The sequence below is a fragment of the Vigna radiata genome, chromosome 10 (genome assembly GCF_000741045.1).
Source record: "Vigna radiata var. radiata cultivar VC1973A chromosome 10, Vradiata_ver6, whole genome shotgun sequence".
Classification (NCBI taxonomy): domain Eukaryota; kingdom Viridiplantae; phylum Streptophyta; class Magnoliopsida; order Fabales; family Fabaceae; genus Vigna; species Vigna radiata.
In genome coordinates, this window is record NC_028360.1 from 12,255,582 (window position 1) to 12,274,660 (window position 19,079).

At 32.4% G+C, this 19,079-nt stretch overlaps 3 protein-coding genes across 3 annotated transcripts; 1 reads left to right on the forward strand and 2 right to left on the reverse strand.

Moving 5' to 3' along the window:
• Window positions 1–763: 763 nt before the first annotated feature.
• LOC106775683 (probable transcription factor At3g04930) lies at window positions 764–2,686 on the reverse strand. Its single transcript, XM_014662834.2, has one exon. The coding sequence runs from the start codon at window positions 2,380–2,382 to the stop codon at window positions 1,147–1,149; it is 1,236 nt and encodes a 411-aa protein (XP_014518320.1). The 5' UTR covers window positions 2,383–2,686; the 3' UTR covers window positions 764–1,146.
• A 1,877-nt stretch (window positions 2,687–4,563) lies between these two features.
• Window positions 4,564–6,545, reverse strand: LOC106775081 (40S ribosomal protein S24-1). Its single transcript, XM_014662119.2, has 5 exons — window positions 6,381–6,545; window positions 5,891–5,932; window positions 5,553–5,723; window positions 4,965–5,051; window positions 4,564–4,874 (listed from the first exon to the last, which is right to left on the reverse strand). The coding sequence occupies exons 1-5, from the start codon at window positions 6,450–6,452 to the stop codon at window positions 4,833–4,835; spliced, it is 414 nt and encodes a 137-aa protein (XP_014517605.1). The 5' UTR covers window positions 6,453–6,545; the 3' UTR covers window positions 4,564–4,832.
• Window positions 6,546–10,499: 3,954 nt separating this feature from the next.
• LOC106775962 lies at window positions 10,500–17,931 on the forward strand. The gene is made up of 6 exons (XM_014663225.2): window positions 10,500–11,270; window positions 13,133–13,235; window positions 14,117–14,172; window positions 15,942–16,106; window positions 17,256–17,369; window positions 17,450–17,931. Exons 1-6 carry the CDS (start codon window positions 10,662–10,664, stop codon window positions 17,540–17,542), a joined length of 1,140 nt encoding a protein of 379 aa, XP_014518711.1. The 5' UTR covers window positions 10,500–10,661; the 3' UTR covers window positions 17,543–17,931.
• Window positions 17,932–19,079: the final 1,148 nt, after the last annotated feature.

A 19,079-nucleotide genomic window follows, 5' to 3' on the forward strand; every position in this document is an offset into this window, starting at 1 on the left:
AATCTACTTTAATTCCTCGTATCATTCAAAGAAACTCCAGTTTGAACTCTGAAATTGACATATCAACTACTCTAATCCCTAATGCTAGTCAAATGATTAATTGACTGCTACCAGTTAATTCAACCGGTGTTAAAAGATCCAATTAGGTAATGTTCAGAAAATTCAAGGTTTAACTGACTGTTGTATGAAAGATGAATTTGATGTTAAGGTGATTTTCAGTGCTTTAATTTACTCTTCGTAGATTTCTTTATGTCCATTCTTTTTGCAATCTTTTCCTTTTATAAGATCCAAATTTTAATTAATATTTTATTCTCATATCAATGTTTTAAAGTAGAAAAATATTTTTTATTTCTCCAACTCATCAACTTGAATTTTATAATACACTATCTGCTATTTTATATAGAAATATTGTTAAACTATAAAATGACAGGAATTGATTTGATGATGATTTGGTCTAAAAATAACTGAACATTCAATAACTAAAAAATGAGCATTAAAACCAGAACTGACCGCTGATGGTAATCAGAGATACAAACTGACCCATCTGAGACGGATTAAGCATCCAAAATTCGAAGAGCTTCCAGCCCCAATCGCTTGCAGCATATATGAATAGACCATTCCACTGTGCTTGAACTCGAGAACTGGTTTACAACACACATTGTTTTCTTGTTCAACAATTGCCCCCGAAACATTGTAGAATCTCATTCAGATATTAAAATGCCAAATTTTACAATCGATGGAATTACAATAATACGAAAGATAGTTAAAGTTGTGTAACAAGATCATTCCAGAATTAAGAAGCCACTAATTTTTGCATCTTTTACAACATATCATGGTTCAAAGCCATCACTCCGGACCAATTATTTCAATCTGTTCTGTACATGTATGAGACCATTGAAAATAAAAGGAACATAAAACGGACTAAAATGTAAACATTTTATTTTAATTGACAAATGCTCTACCGAATCAGAGATAAATAAAACACTACTTACCACTTACTTACTAGTTACTAGCTAAGTGCTAAGCTCTATGAGTATGAAGCAAATTACGAGGCAAATTTTGGTGTGATGAAGTGAACATGAAGAGGAGAACTCCAATCACTCACTACAAAAAGGAACCGAAGAACAAACTAAAAGGCGTGCGTGATCAAACTCCTCCTCCTCCACCGGACCGTAACTCCTCCATCGCAGCCTTGATCTGATCCTGCACCAGCTCCAACCGCTTCGAATACACTTCTAATTCCAATATCTGTTGCTTCCTCCATTTTTCATCCACCAATTCTCCACCACCATAACTCAAATTCATCAAAGGAATGGGGTTTAAATTCAAGGAAACTCCTCTCCCACCAAACGCTCCCCCTCCCATCGCTCCCACCAACTCCCTCACCACCGGCGACAGACAACTCCTCACCGTCTCCTCAATCAAACTCGGTATGTTATTGCTATAACCACTGTTATAATTGTTATTAGTAGTAGCAGTAGTAGCGGTAGTGTTAGTAGCCGTAGCCGTAGCAGTAGGAGTAGCCGTAGTCGTAGCATTGCTAGTACAATTAAGATCTCTGTTCGACGCGGATCCATCGTTTGGCTCGACTTTCACCGCCGATCGAGGCCGGGAGCGCTTCGGTGTTTTCTTCTCCGTGGAATTCCTGGAAGTCGTTTCGTTCTTGAGAATTACGGGGCTAAAATTAAGGTTAGGGTGGGGGATGATAGGGTTAGGGTTGGGGCAAGGGTTGATTTCGTCGTCGTCCAAGGAATTTTCGCCGACTGGAGCCACGCTGCTCCAGATCTTGCGAGAGATTTCGAAGGTGGCTTGATCGTGTGCGCTCTTGAAGGAGAATTCCTTGCCGGAGCCAATCTTGTTGAGGACGTTTCGGTACTTCTTCTTCAGCCTTCGGATCTTCTCCACCAGCTGGTTCTTGTTGAAATCGAGTTGGAGTTTTGACTTGATTTGGTCATAGAACAGAGCGGTGTCGTTGTGGTGAGAGGATCCTCTCTGAGAGGTGTAGTCCAGGAACCCTTGAAGGAGCTCGATCTCGTCCTCGTCGGTCCACAGGCGCTGGAACAGCCGCCGCGAGTCGTCCAGCGGCGGCGGAGGCTTCTTTTCCTCGATTGGCTCCAGGCGCCGCCGCTTCGGATCGGAGGAGTCACCGATGACGATGGTGGTGGCGGTGGGCGTGGATAGTGGCGTGCCTCCACCGTTTGAGATGGCGGAACCGGGGACGGCGACGGTGACGGCGAGAGCGGTGGAGGGAGAGGACTCGTTTTCTTCATCGTCGGCTGCCAAAACGTCGTCCTCTTCTTCGAACTCTTCGTCCTCCTGGGACTCGTCGTCGTCGTCCATGTCTTCTTCGCGGAAAACGGCATCGTGTTGTTGAGATGCCATTGATAGAAAGGAGAGAGAGAGTGAGAGGTTTGGTCAGTGGTTAGGCCAAGAAGAGTGGGCTGAGTCACGGGTTTTGGTTTCTTGTTGAACTCACTTGCTCACGCATTCACCCATGGTTTGGTTTGGTTTGGTGATGGTAAAAGGAATCCGAAGGGTGGTTTTGGTTTTTAGTTTAGTTTAGGTAGCCTAGTGGACCAAGTGACCAACCAAACCTCCTGCATCATTTTTCTATTCCCTATTTTCATTTTACAAGGAATGTACTTTCTTCTTTTTTCCACAAACGCAACCCGATTCATTCCTTTTTCTATTATTCATTTCGTTTAAATAATTACAAAACCTTGACAATACTCCATACTTATTATTTTAATTTAAGAACTTAATATTTATATAACATTTTATTATATAATATTTTATCATTTCTAATATTAATGGAATGAGAGTAAGTATGGAAGTAAAAAATTAATTTGAAATAAATAACTAGTTAAGAAGAACAAAATATGCATTGCAAATGTTCAGAAAACGAGAAATATGTTGGTTCTAACAATGAGACCGTATATTCAATAAAATAGTCTTTTTAACATTTCCCAGACTTTTAGGAAGAAAAGGTTTCTTTTGAATGAAAACAAAATAAATAACTTAGTTATATATAGACAGTATTCTAATTAAGAAAATTATTGACAAAAATTTCACTGATACTTGTTTTATTACTTTTTGAAAGATGAATGTGCGCACTACAGAGAGAGATCCTAAGCATTACGATACAACAATTATCTTGTTAAACCTAATTATAACTTCCAATAAGTTTATTTGTATAAAATGTTTAATTAAAAGCTAATCCTATCTTAAATTTATGAATGACGTTTTTTTTTTAAATATTACTTTTATGTTCATAAAAATTTATCATGAGACGGCATGGTATAATGTGTTTCTTTAATCAATAACCTTGTAGTTGAAACCTCAATTACTAACCAAACATGTTACATTTGTATTCCTACTACTGTTTTGTTTTCATGTTTTCATTTCATCATACTGTTTTGTTTTCATGTTTTCATTTCATCATACGGAAACAAATTTGTGCATCGTGAGGGCACATTATAGAATCATAAATATTTCATTTTAGTTGTATATTATATTTTAAAAATATACACATACAGATAGTTGAATGACCTTATATAACAGTAAAAAATGAAACTTGTATTTATCTTAAACACGTTTTTTTTCATTCTAAACTATTCCATGACAGATTAAAAGAAACATTTAACACTCAACAATCTTGTTTTTTTTTCATTCTAAACTATTCCATGACAGATTAAAAAGAAACATTTAACAATCAACAATCTTGGACGTTCATAAATTATAAATAAAATTTAATCGAATTTGGTTTAAAATATTATGAAAATGAATTATACTGAGCATGTAATACAATAGTCTTTACAATAATTTTTATTTTGGCAGATAAAAATCCAATATAATTGGACCGAATCGCTCAACGATAAAATTTATCCAATAAAGTTGGTTGTCACAAATAAGCTGACGACTACTTTAACAAGTTATGAAGGAGCTATTTCTTGTATACATCTAGCTAAATAGGTTTGGTCCTAGTAACACCATTCCTATCTTCCATAAATTCGTAAATATATATTTTTTCTTATTACTGTTTTACTATTTCAAATATAAGATCTATTCCTGCTAATATATCACACAATGATTTTCTTATATAACATGTAGACTATTCCTGCAAAAATTAGTTCCATTAACATCTTTCAGTTCGTACAAAAAACTTGGAGTATATTCGATACGAATAAATATCATTCAAACAAAAATAAAAAATAACAAATTGCAGAAAAAGAACCATAAAAAAAATACGTTTCAATTCGATCTAAACTAAAGCTGCGAGGGCAGGAAACCAGAAAGAATAAAGAGAAAAATGGAACATTAGGAGGTCTTCACTCTAATTTTTTTCTTTTGCTCTTGAACACAGTATACAACTGTCTGTACCTAAACACATGAAATTCAGCTGTGTCTGGTACCTAAACACAACTGTCAGTGTTAGTGTTGTTTTCTATTTTCCTCATACACACTTTCGGTTAAGCCAGGCTGAATCGAAAAGGTATACCCAGAATTGATAAATAAAACACTTACCCAGTTGAACTTAAATGGTATTCTGTAAGATAAAAATACTAAACCAATACAGCAAGATTCGTTTTACGCAAAATAATGATCACTACATCAAAATTTACCAAATATTTGAAAGCAAAGTTAAACACGAGCTCTCAAAATTGTTCAATGCTAGTACTCAACATCTGAAGTTATAAGCAAACATCAAATAAAATTAAGGATCAACACTTGTGCCAAAACATCTCATTCTATAATTCTAGCATAAGATAAAATAACACTACAAAGCACCGAAACCAATATAACCTTAGAATCGAAATAAAATTTCTCATATCTTATTTCTTCTTTCCAGCCTTAGCAGCATCAGAAGCCTTCGTCTGCACAAAATAAAACATGCGGTATTTTATAATTTAATCAAGCAAATCATGATATTTAATAATTTATTTTATAATTTAATACAAAATTACCTTCTTTACTCCACGAATCTTCTTTGCTCTGTTTTTCCTCTCTTTCATTTGTTTCCTTGACTTTTCTACCTTTGTGTCAAGACCATTCTGTAATAGATAAAAATTAGTATGCTAGCACAAAATGTTAAAGCTGCTGCTAGACATGTACATTACAAAATTCACTCAGCGAAGAAAACAAAAAAACAGATGACAATATATTCAATGCCGCTAACACTAAGTCGCAAAATGAAACATAATAAAATCAATTCATTGTAAAAAAGAACAGGATGGCAACAGTAACCATTACCAACCTAAATAAATCTAATGATTTCTTAAGAAAATTATGACCAATCTTTATGCTCCTAAGAAACTAGTTTAAATCCTTATTTCTAAAACACTGGCAACAGTCTTGAAACAATGAAATGAATTACAGTGTTACAACTGTATTTGCAGTAAAAATGCCTCACAGGAGGAAAAATTACTGGAACAGATGATAGCAATAACGTAAGGAAAAATAATAGTAACAGTGATATTGCATTAACAAAATGAGATCACAAAATAAATTTCAGGCTAAATCAATTCAGGTATGATTATTGATTGCTGACTCACCCTGATAAGCCTGTATTTGGGCTCGTACTTCTTGGCATTATCGACTGAATCATAAATCAAACCAAAACCAGTAGATTTGCCACCACCAAAATGTGTTCGGAATTTGAAGACGAATACAGTGTTAGCGTCTTTGACGTCGTACATTCTAGCAAGCTTCTCCTTGAGTTCAGCCTATTATTCAACAACCGAAACAAAACAAATTAATTCAAAAATCATAGTGTAATTGTCAATGAATAACATCTCAAAAACTGACACAGTTGATAGCAAGGGATATTGAGAGTTTCCGAATTGCCTAAAAAGTTATTTAAAAAAATACCTAAAAACTAGAATGAAAGTACCTTGGAAACATTTGCCCTCCCTGGATGAAGTACGTCAACAACCTGCAACACAAACATGTATATATAGAAGAAAGGATTAGGGGTGCCAGCGCTAAGAATCACTACCTCTTTAATCAGGAAAACAACTTCTACATTCCATAAACTAGAAGACAACTAACTAAGAAACATGAACCATCTACTAGCCAACAATCATACAAATGTGAAAATCACGCCACTCGTTACATGGACTAAGATCAAACGTGCTATAACAATAGGCAATTAAACAAAATCGTTTCGTCAAGACACACGACTGAATTAAATATACACGATTCTCACAAAAGCACATCCGATCAGTCAGAATCATACGGCTAATGGATTACAATTATTACAGATATGTGAGCAGCAACAAAAATCAGAAACAAAAAATAAATAAGACTCGGAAAAGCAGTTTAAACAATCATTTGCATTTGCAGATTCGCATCGAAAAAAAAAAAAGTACAGGAAAACTCACAAACTGCTTCCTGGAAAGAAGCCTGTTAGTCATGAACTTGCGAGTTCGAATTGTAACAGCCTTGTCCGCCATACTGTTGGATGAGGTTTGGCACTGAAGAACTTCACACAGATGCGGTTACAGCAGCTCCACAACACGCACACTAAGAAATACTGAACGAAACCCTAACCCTTTTTATAAACACTAGGGTTTAGATAGCAAACGGGCTGGGCTAAACTTTGAGCGCGTAAGTAATATGGGCTTTTTTGGTTCTTAAAACATTTTCTGCACCATCTGACGTAACCAACTATTTCTGCACTCCAAGATTTCAATATATGATGCAATGTCCATTTTACCCTTAATAAAAAAATAATATAAGCAAATTTTTGCTTAAAGTTTCTTTTTCCTTAATAGCGCATTTTCTATCATAATCTTTATCTCCAATGTGAAATCGTGAAAAGTAATATCTCTTCACCGTTTATTTAATATAACAGCTAGTGTAATACAAAATTGCCTAACAGATTATAGAATTTGTAATGTAATTTTTTTTCTTAAATTTTATCTTTATATTATTGGTTGTAGAATCTGAAATATAAATTTTGTACTTTAAATTGTATGTTTGAAAATGTATTTTTATTGTGTATATTATGTATTGTGTATTTCAAATTGTACATTTTTATAACATAAATTTTATATTTGGGATTATGCATTATAAAATTTACTTTTTATTTTTTATTTTGGAATATATAATTTGAAAGAAATTTTTATTTCATAATATATCACGACTTCCAAAACTCAAAAGCTGATATATTTTTGTTTTCAAAGTGAAAAGAAGGTGAAATAAGAAATTATGGAGATCCCCTACTCTTTTCCTTCTTTCTCAAAATGATATTTTAGATTATGCATTTACTATTTTATATATTGAAATGTGAATTCATGGACAGATATATTTTGGATTGCAAAAGCATATTTTGAAATACAAATATATTTCAAATTACACATTTTAGAATACAAATATTGTATAGCAAGAAAATTTATAACGGGAAAGTAATTTTTGTATTTTAAATTATGTATTTTCAAAACATTTAATCCAAAATATAGTGATAAAATTAAACTTTTCATATACATGAAAGTGCCGGAAGAATTTGTGGGCATGATAAGCTATACAACTTTTATTGCCACAATTGTATATGGTTAAATATATTTTAATCATTAAATTAAATTTATATGTGAAATTAAAATTTGTTCATACGTTTTAGTTTTTAATATTAAAAAAATAAATATAATTTTCTTATTCTAACTATGTTATAAAAAAATTACATGTCAAACGTGTTGTAAAACAATATTTAAATATCATTTTAATATGTTTTAATTCAAATGTCAACTTAGAATATTCAATAATAAATTTAAAAAATTTCAACGTCATTCACCTAAAATAATTAAATATACTTATTTTCAAAAGTTTGAGAAAAAAAATTAAAGTTTAATAGATTGACGAATTTCAATTTCGCATTTATTTTAAAAATTAAAAATAAATTTAGGATCTAAAAATTTGCTTTTTATAATTGATAATAGTTTAAATATAGTAAAATTCAATTATTTTAATATTAAAGAAATTTATATAAATAGAAAATTTTATAAATAAGATTATTTTAAAATAGAACAATTATCTAAACATTATTTTTTTAAGCTATTTGACTTCTCTTTAAGAGTTCTCACCATTCATTTGTCTAATTGAAGATCTGAGATCGTTGAAGCGATCTTGTGACGAGCTATTCAATCTGGACTGATCGTTTTCTTCGATCGAGTGAGTCGTTGTTTTCCCTTTTTGGTATAACCATTTAGTTTTCATCTTACATGCGAGTTTTTTTTGCTTGCATGTACTCTTTGAATCATCAATACAACTTTTTGTTAATCAATGGTCCTTATGACAAGTTCTAGTTGTTTTTGTGATGTCTCTATGTGTATGTATAACATTCGTTGATGTGGAAGGTGTTTTAGACTGTTAAAGTTGTTAAAGATTGTTTTCATTGGTGAAGAAAGCTAATTATACTTGTTTAAAGTTAATGTGCTTGGTTAATTATATGTATTTGTGTTGAATTATGATTTAATGTGATATGGAATTTGATTTAATGTGTTTTAAATGTCTGTATTCATATGTATTGTAATATGTTGAAAGCATGAGCTTTATGGTGGTTTGTCTCTCAGTTGTAATGCCTTAGTGAGATTTTTTAATTGAGTAATATGGCCAAACTTTAGCTTAAAATGTGAAAATTTAAGGGGTTAAAAGTTTACTAGATGAGGACCAACTCACTCAAGAGGAGTCAAATTGTGCAATCAAAGCTTAAAAAGGGAGTTTTAGGTACCGATCCATTGTCGGACATTATTGTAGTGTCGTCGAGTACCATTAAGACAATGACCAATGTCTCAAGGCGTTGGCCACCACTTTTGAACTAGGGTGCACTGAAATAAGTGGGTTCATGGGTATTGTAGAATCGAACGTCTCTTTCCCAACGTTTGACACCATAATTTTTTTAGTCTTCGTCATCTTGGGAAAAATTGGATTATTGTTTTGTTAACCGTCAGATCAAAATAAAATTTTGATAATAGGTTTTAGACACATGAGTTGTTACTTTGAACAATTAGTTATTTGATTTGAAGTTTGCAGTTAAAAAAATTAGTCTCTTATGTTTGACTTATTTTATGTTTCTCTTATGTGAAAAACATTATTATTTGTGGTTTTGATTTGATATTGGTATAAAAGAAGCTATATGGTATGTTGATGTATATGTGCATAAACGTATGTGTGTTAATGCTATGAGTGTATGGAATATGTGTATAAATGTTTTGTGCATATGAATGAACTTTTGTATGAAATAATGGTTAATAAGGATGAAGTAAAGTATGTTTTGTTTTAGAAAAATGATTTTTGTGGGGGAAATCCCATTTGTTGTGTAGTTTATGTATTGATTTGGGAGTTTAAATGTTGGAGATTATCCTATTGCTTTAATAACCGATCAGGCTCAGAAAATATAAAATGGAATATGTGGTGAAAGGTGTCATAAATCCTAATTCGAGGATTTAACATTGACAGAAAAATGTTAATAATTAACCTTATATATAACAGAGTAAAATATATTAACAATAACTTCGAAAAGGAGTAGATATCACCATAAGTGTTAAATTCTTGGATATTTGATATCAATGTTTGTATATATGTAATTAATTATTTTTGTAGTTTTATATTGTAAATAGTACGTGTTAGTAAATGATTGATAAAATTTCATAACCTGAATTATATGTTTTGTATATGATATTCCTTTGTAAATTAGTTCACTTTTTTTTGTTTGTATGTGTTTTGATTATTTTTTGTAATGGATTATTTATTTTTTGAATATATATATATATATATATATATATATATATATATATATATATTAATATTGATAATGAAATATTTTATTTTTGTTTTTTAATATTTATAATGAAATATTTTATTTGAATATCGTAGTAATCAAGCTTAAAGAGTTATTTAATAACTCTATCTTATATTTTTAAATTGTCAACAAAATTAACTGTAAATATTTGTTCTTCTAAAGTATTGACAGTAAAACTTACAAAATTTTAGTATTAGTAAAAAAATAATAAGTCTCATTTAAATAAAATTAAATAACCAGCACTGGAAGTACTTAGAAACTTACAAAATAAATGGGTAATATAAATGGTTAAATACTTGGAGGTGTTATCCTGATCTTAGACATACTATTTTTAAAAAACAAACAAACTCATAACATGTTTTTATTAAAATTAATAGAAAAATAATGTCTCTCTTACGCTTGTTCATTTAAATGAATTTTGAAAAAATATTTGAATGAATTTGAAAATAAATTATTTTATTGTTTATTTAAACAGATTTAAAAATAAAATTTGTAAAAATTAATATAAGATTTTATTTACGTGAGATATTAAAAAAAATTATTTCGAAATAATGATAGTTGTTGCAATAGTTAATAGTTAATAATTAAGAAAATCAGGGATATGCAATATGGATTGAGCCACGTGGCCGTGATAAATGGAAAACAGAATTATGGTGAAAAGGACAGAGATTTGGGGATGAGATGGGTTTGTGAAAATATGGGCCATCCCTGCTTACATGGCCGACCCTTACACACAAATCCCAATTCTCCATTTTCATCTCTTTCAAAACCAACCAACCTATCTTCTTCACCTTCTTCATCTTCTTCCTCAAAACCCAAATTCTTCATTACAAAATCAAATTTCATTTCAATCCAGTTCAATTCAATGACCATGCCATTAACGCTCTTGCTCCAACCCAATCTCTCCCACTTCAAATCCACCCAATTGCCTTCTCTTCCACGTCGCACGAACTTCGATAACCTCGTTGCAATACCAGACTCCAAACGCCGCGTTTTCACTGTAAAATGTCTCTCATCGGGCAATCCTCAAAACATGTCTAGTTCACAATCGGCGTGGGAGGTTCTCTCGAGCACACTTTCGAACACGTTGAAGGCGCTGAAGAAACCAGCAATAGCCGCGCTCTTGGTGGGGTTGTTATTAATGTACGATCCAAATTCTGCATTCGCGGCTTCTGGAGGAAGAATGGGAGGAAGGTCGTTTTCTTCTTCTTCGTCTTCTTCTTCGTCAAGGAGTTATTCAGTGCCGAGGACTTCGGGATCGGGGTTCTCCTATTCGGCGCCGTATTACGCGCCTTCTCCGTTCGGTGGGGTTTATCTGGGGCCCGCCGTAGGGGTGGGAGTGGGTGCGGGTTCGAGTTTCTTTTTTATCTTAGCGGGGTTTATGGCCTTTGTTTTGGTTTCTGGCTTTCTTTCGGATCGCTCCGAGGGTAGTGTGCTTACTGCTGCTGACAAAACCACCGTGTTAAAGCTTCAGGTTTGCCAAACTTAACAACTTTTTGTTTATTTTACTCATTATCTTTTTTTCTTTTTGCTATTAGCTATGAGTCATGTTTTTGTATCCGTGTTGTGGTTGAGTCTGAAAGTTGAACAGCCGGTCTTACTTTTGTAAACCAAAGGTTTCACACTTTGTTGTTGTTTGGATTGGGTTTAGAGGGCTTATTTGTTGGCGATTTGTTAGCTACCGATTTTACTGTGTTAGTTTATTTAGTCTTGGTTCTGAAGTTTTTTGTGAATTTGGATGGAAGTGATTTTCTTTTAGGTTGGGTTGTTGGGTATGAGTTAGAGCAGGTTGGAGATCCATCTCTTCTGCTGAGATGAGACATGAAGCTTCTAGGTTGGGGGTTAGGATTGACACTCACTGTTGGTTTGGGTAGAAGGGCTTGGTCCATAGGGAGGGGTGCCTGCTTTGGCACTTAGCAGTGCTGCGAGAAACAAAAAAAAAAAGCCTAGTAAGGCTAATAGTCGTTGAATGAAATTAGATGCATGTTAAGAATAATTCAAAAGGAAATAATAATAGGTTACTCCGACTATTGTTGGAGATGATGGTTGGAAAGTATAAGTAAGGCCAAGGGAATACAGAGGGCCATAGAAATGTTGCATTTTATGGCATATATGAAAGAAATGAAAGAGGGCAGAGTTGAATGAAACAAATTGTCCCTCTAAACTGTATAACGAAATCTGTTTGTATTGTAATACACTGCATCCTTCAAGTTCCCGAGAGAGATAGGTGAAGGCTAATGCCTAACATGTTATTGGTAAATTAATTTTGGATGAGTGAAAGGGATATATTGAAGTAAGCTCTGAAGCTATATCAGAAGTTGTGGCACCGAAGAACACGTCAGAGATTACAGTTGATCAGTGAGTAAAGAAACTAATCCACGTGTCTTCTGTCAGATATTGAGAAGAAGTAAAATGTCCCGACTTTTATTAAAGAAAACATCTAAGAGGTAAATATCACGGATTGGACAATCTAAAGAGAAAGCTTCAAATTGGGTAACTGGTTTTCTAGTTGTTTATGCTCTACCTGGAACTACCTCCCTGAATGTACCCTTCCTTGTGGATTGAATGAATTTGTTCTTTTGACCCCTGATAATGAAAACACGGGCGACACTTATCAAGTATGAAGACTTTGATGCTGATATTATTTCATTTTGTATTTTTTATTTATTACATATTAAGAAGGAATGTCACAAGCTGTTCAATTTAAGCCACCTGACATGTGCCATGGAAACAGGAGTTGTAGTTGTAGAAGGTACAAATGATAGAGGATAAAGGGAGATTCTCAAAGCATGGCCCATGGCCGCGTACCTGGCCTGGATTATTGACAAGTCCCCATATTACTATTTCCAATATGGAAGACTAGGGACAGAGATTTTTGGATCAGATTTTTATCATTTTTCGTTCAGTTTCTAGGTCCTTTTACAGATTGGTCTCAGGGTAGTGTACTTGCTGCCACTGAGTAAAATACCATGCTCAAGCTTCAATCATGGTCATGTTTTCCAGATAAATTTCCGTGCCTTCCTTTTTAGTTTCTTTCCTGATTGATTGCTGGCATTAGCATAAAGCCATGAACCATTTTTGCTACATGCTCTTCCAGTAAGTGGCTACTACTGTTATCTAATGTTATGCTTTGTTACCATGCTTTCTCTCACTAATGCATTTACTGTTAATTTAGATTTATGATCCAATGGTTTGGGTGCCAAGATTTGTTGCCATTTTAATTGGGTTAAAAGCCTTGTTTGTCAGCTATTATTGTACAGCACACTCTTTTTCATTTTATTCATGGTTAAATCTTTGGTGAATGTCAAATGTTCAATGGAGGTGTTGTTATTTTAGGTTGGATTGTTGGGGATGGGTCGCACACTTCAAAGGGATCTGAATAGGATTGCAGAAGTTGCTGATACATCAACTCCAGAAGGACTGCATTTTGTGTTGACAGGTGAAGTTGCTAAATATGCAATATTTCAGTCACTTGTTTATTCTATATTTTCCATCACATGTTTTTTCTTGTAAGGTTAGCCAAATATGTGGACATGTTTATTTTTTTCAAATTTGCTATTTTTTGCAACAAGCAATGAAGGATTGAGGATTTATTTTGGTTAACTATAATGCCTCGTGATATTTGTGTTCTGGTTTTTGAGGGCTTCAACTTATAGAATAGAATTCACATAATCCTGGTAAAAGTATTTTATTGGGTGGCATTCTGTCCACGGTACCAATAGAATATGTTTAATAAAAAGGGAAATCCAGGAGAATAATGTCAGATGCATTGCATAATACTTTAAGCCCCCAGGTTATATACAGCATAACACTTAGTTTCAAGCATTGCATGTATTCTTCAATTAATGTGTAAATATTAAGATTTTCATCACACTTCCATTCAAACTTCAGGATAAAGCTTCTAGACTTAATTTAATATGGTTCATAATCAGAAATAAATATTATATACCTAATGTATATTGATTTGATATTTGATTTTGAGGAAACTGAATATTCTCTAATCATGAGTTATTATATACAATATTTCTGTATAAACCAATTGTGCAGTGTCACTTAGACACACTGTTCCAACATCATATGTCCATGTCTTCCTTTTCATTTAACAAATATATACGCTTTTGTTAACATAGCATGGATACATCTAGTGAATGGTATATAGATCAAACCTATTGTTCAGGAAACATAGAAATTCTTGAAATGGAATATTTACTTTAAATATCAAATTACTTATGACAGTTATAATAATGTTGCTTAAAGCAACTTGGCTTTGTAATCTACTTTCTTTTGTAATTTACTTTGTTACTTGACTTTCTGCTACAGAGACAACCCTAGCTTTGCTTCGGCACCCTGATTACTGTATCTCAGCATACTCATCTGTAAGTGATTTTAGTATTGTATCTACAGTCTTCTAGAATTACATGATACTATAGCAGACACCACAATTTAGGATTTGTTTGGATAAACTTCTTCATAAACACTTTTAGGATTATAAAAGAAAAAAATAAAATAAGTTTCTGCTTGTTAAAAATAGTTTATGCAAAATTTAAATCGTAGAAGTTTTTTCATATTAGCTTCTCTAAAAGATGACCTTTAAGCTGTATATAAGCTAATTTTAGCTTATGCCACAAATCATTTTACTTTTTGTTTTAAAGTTTTTATAGAGAAGTTTATCCAAATGAACTCTTAGTATTATTGTGTTGTTAAATCATGTTAATTTTTTTGTTGCTTAATAGTGTGATAGATGAAACTGTGATACACCACATCCCACTTTAATATTCTCATTCTCAAATTTAAAAGCACATGCTTAACAGTGTCCTTACTTAGGGCACTGGTTGAAGAATCATATGCAGAAAGTTTAGCATTTAATGTTTCCGATGCATTGAAGTATAATTTAGAATAAATTTTGTATACTTAACTATCCCTTAAAGGATGTCAGCATAGGTCCCAAATTTAAAAGAAAGTATCGAAGTGGCTAGAGAGCTTAGTTTAATGCTTTTAAAATTGTTCCCTTTTATGCTGAGAAAATATAAGCTTTATGTTATAATATTTTTATTTTGTCCCCAAAATAATGCTTTAATAAGAGCTATCGGTGAAGTTGATTATATACTCTCGAATACAATATTAATTTAGTTTGAGATTTTGACCATGTATAAAAAATCTTTCAAGAGTATATATAATTTCAATCATACTCTACATTCACCTTCCCTAAAACATTTGCTGCTATAAAGCTAACACTTATTTATTCTTAGGAAGAAATAGGGATGAACCGCAATTACCAGATTGAACACTGCAGTCATTGAGGTTCTGTCCCTTCCAATTATAATTTTCTCTATAAATGACAAGATCCCTTTTTCTCTAGTTTTCATTTTATTATACATGTGGCGACCTTCAATCATTGTAACTAAACAGTGGGTTATCTAACAATAACCCCCTCGTCAACCCCCTAAAACATTCACCTCAGCCTCGGGGTAGAGGACCATCTAAACGCCACTGTTAACATAATTACTCCAGAGTCACATTGAATTATAAAAATTGTCTTTCTCTTTTCATCTCAGTAAGAGATGCAATGACAACTGTCTGTCATTTATTACTATGTAATCTCCACGACTATCAATTGAAAAATATAGCTGGGTTAAAGACTCAGTCGAGTTAATTCAAAACTCTTCTTATTTCTCTTAACAGTAGTTTCCCCTAGAAGCACAAAATGGAGTCATGGTGCAGCATCTGGTGAATTGACACCTTTTGGTATTACTCCATCCAGATAATTTCTTGAATAGCATCAACAATACTGCCAAACATAGCAACTATACCGGTCTACCACTCCACTGTTGCTTCTGTACTAACTGGACTCTCATTCTGCTTTTGTATTTCGTCAACTCATCTTACACGTCCCAACAAGAAAACAAAATAGGACGGGTTCTGTAAGTTCCTCATCTGGATTTCACCAGTAATGTGGCCAACAACCCTCAATCTCATATGAATTGCACCCAGTCTTGTATGAAACCCTAAACATTCTTTTTACCAAATTATGACAAAAATATCACCCACATTATTGTGGAGAATTCACATCAAATTGCCAGCACCTTGTGTTTGCAGCAGAAACCACTGATTGTTACTGGATTATCTAACATTGACACTTGTGTAGGTGGACATAAAGCGGGGTATTGAAGACGGGGAGAAACGTTTTAATCAACTTTCCATTGAAGAGCGGGGAAAGTTTGATGAAGAAACTCTGGTCAATGTCAATAGTATAAAGAGACAAAGCACAAGAAGCCAGAGAGCTAATGGGTTCAGCAATGAATACATCGTGGTATGATTTGTTTTCCAGTAACTTCCTTATTTTATACTTTTAATAAGCTGTATTCCTCACATGCATTTTTGGTCGTAAACAGAAAACAAATATATTACTAGAGTACAGAGGGTACTCTATCCCCAACAAACAGTACAACAATATGAAACGGACAAATTCCAATTCGAATTAGTTTCATACTAAGATTTCGGGATCTAATTGGATTAAACACTACGTTTTTCAACTCCTGCATAGATTTTACTTCTCCATGTTTTAACTATACACTTATAAGTAACTTAAAGAGTAGCAAGACGTAATGAAATCATATTATTGCATATTAACTTGTGTTAGGTATGAAGTTGGGGGGACTTCACCTTTGACTATTACATTTTGGGCTCGTCTTACCTGTTTTAGTATCTTATTAACATCCATATCTACAAGAAAAACAATCGAAAAGATGTTGAAAATATTTGGCCTATGGAGAATTATAAGGCGGAAAATTATAAAATCAATCTGAACCAATGAAGAATCTTCTCATCTTTGTTACTCTTTCAAGACCCGTATTTCCATTCTGGTGGTTAGTAGACATAAGCACAATTGAACCTGTTGTTGACCTTCGTCTTAAAGAATTAAATTGTTTTTACATTTTCTAATTGTAAGTGATGCATGCCGAATAAATTTAGATTTTTATACGTTTTTCTTTCTCTGCCTTTTCTTTTTCTTGATGTTGTTTGATTGTATCAATTCAGTTTATGTCACCCAGAGCAACTACATAATAAATATGTAATAAAAATACTTCTTTCCTAAAAATTTAGCGTAGTCAAAACAATTTTATGTTTCATCATTTAATATTGTTGATGTATTTGCTATAAGTATTGTCGTTGTCTTATGAAAGTTAAAATTAAAAAATATTGAACATATTTAATTTGTGGAATTTCTTTTTGTTAAGCGATAATTTTTTTTAATGGCTCAACCTGATGATTCAACAAATTATATAATTGTGTTGTGTTGGATTGAGTTTCTAGTTAAAAAGAGATAAACCCAGTTCAACTCGACTCATTTAATTGGGTTGAGTAAAAAATTAGACCAAATTTGTTCAATCTGATAAGGGTGAAGACTGAAGTTCCATGAGGACAGTTCTTAAATTTTTCCTGTAATTCATGTTATCAGATAACAATCTTGGCAGCTGCTGAAGGAGAGCATAAACTTCCTACCATCAATGGAAGTGGAAACTTGAAGGACGCTTTACAGAAACTTGCATCCATTCCATCGAGTAAATTATTGGTAAGATCAATGTTAGTCTGATAGTCCTTTGTAGACATTGTTGGTTAAATGACCTCACTTTGTGTTTTAATTACTTACAGGCAGTTGAGGTGTTATGGACACCCCAGAATGAGAACGATACTCTCTCAGAACGGGAATTACTTGAAGATTACCCACTTTTGCGGCCATTGTAGATTGTGATGACATTCTTGCGTTCTGCTTCTGGCCTTCTACAGCCATGAACTGAAACTGTGTTGTGATTGCATAGTTAGGGATCATCTTCAGGATTGAGATTGTCCTGTGCAAGGCAATTTTCAGCTCCCGCCACAGTCAGTAATGACGTTGAATCGCTCACAAAGGTTTTACTATTAAATATTGATGAAATTAGTTGTAAAAATTACCACTAGGATCTACTCTAAAGAATATGTACAATATTATAGAGAATAATTGTGTCACTGAAATCTGAAATAGGTACCCTTTCTGTTTAGAAATTGCTCTGCTTTTAAATTCTGTGAACTTTTCCACAATTGTTACGTGCAAGCAGTATAATAATACATTAGTTAAAAGCTTTGAAGTTTGGCAAGTTGTGATTATAGAATAGAATAGTATAAAAATATTCAATGTATTATTATTATTTTGGTATTGCTGTAGACTGAATCCATTATCTAGTTGGATGAATTATTAGTTTTTGATCTCTGCGTATAGCTGTTTTGTAATGGATTTCACTCATGACCGACACACCTGCTCAATCATGATTGTGGAGACATATATATATATATATATATATATATATATATATATATATATATATATATATATATATAGACACACACACTATTATTCAGTTTAAATCCACATGATTTTTCACGTAGTTATTAACTTTAACATATCATGGATAAATTAAATATCACTTTTCACATATCTTTTAAAGTGATTATTGAAATAATATTACGTTCATATGATTTTTACTAATATTATCAGTCAGTCAACGTCCTGTTATGTTCTGCCTTGTGATAATTGAATACATTCCATTGAATTGTTGGAGTTTTCCCACATGAGTCAAAAGTTGCAGGGTCAAAGAAAATATAATAGTATAAAAGAAAGAAGGAAATTATAATATTTTACAAATTAATATTAGAAAATGTTAAATCTTGAGTTGTGATTTTTTATTTCTCAAGAAGTTTTAGTAGAGAAAAATTTCAGAGAAAAAACATTTTTAAATGTAAATAGTAAATTACTTACTCTATTCCTTGTAAAGTGGTGGGATATTTTATCTTTTGATTTTTATTTATTATTATTTTAATTATTTTTTTCAATTATACCCTTTTTTTTCCACCTAAATTGAAAATGTCTCTACACAGATATAAATATATAAGCAAATGCTAACTCGAATAGATTTATTTTAGATTTAGCAAAGAATAAAAAAAGTGTTTCCAGTATAAGTCAAAAAGCATACTGTTCCTAATCTTACCCCCAAAAGAAAAATATTTATTATTAATATTTTAATTCTTAAACTAATAGGGAAACCAATAAAGTAATGGAACTATTAATTGATTTTAAAATTTGTAAGAAATATTATTTAATTATGCAAATTCGTAATGATCAAGCTAATCTTCAAAAAAATTGAAAATTTCAATAGAAAATTTCAACATGAATGAGGTTACTTGATAAAAATAATCTCTAATATTTAACATTGTATCTAATTGTATAAATGTTTACGTGTGATGGGAA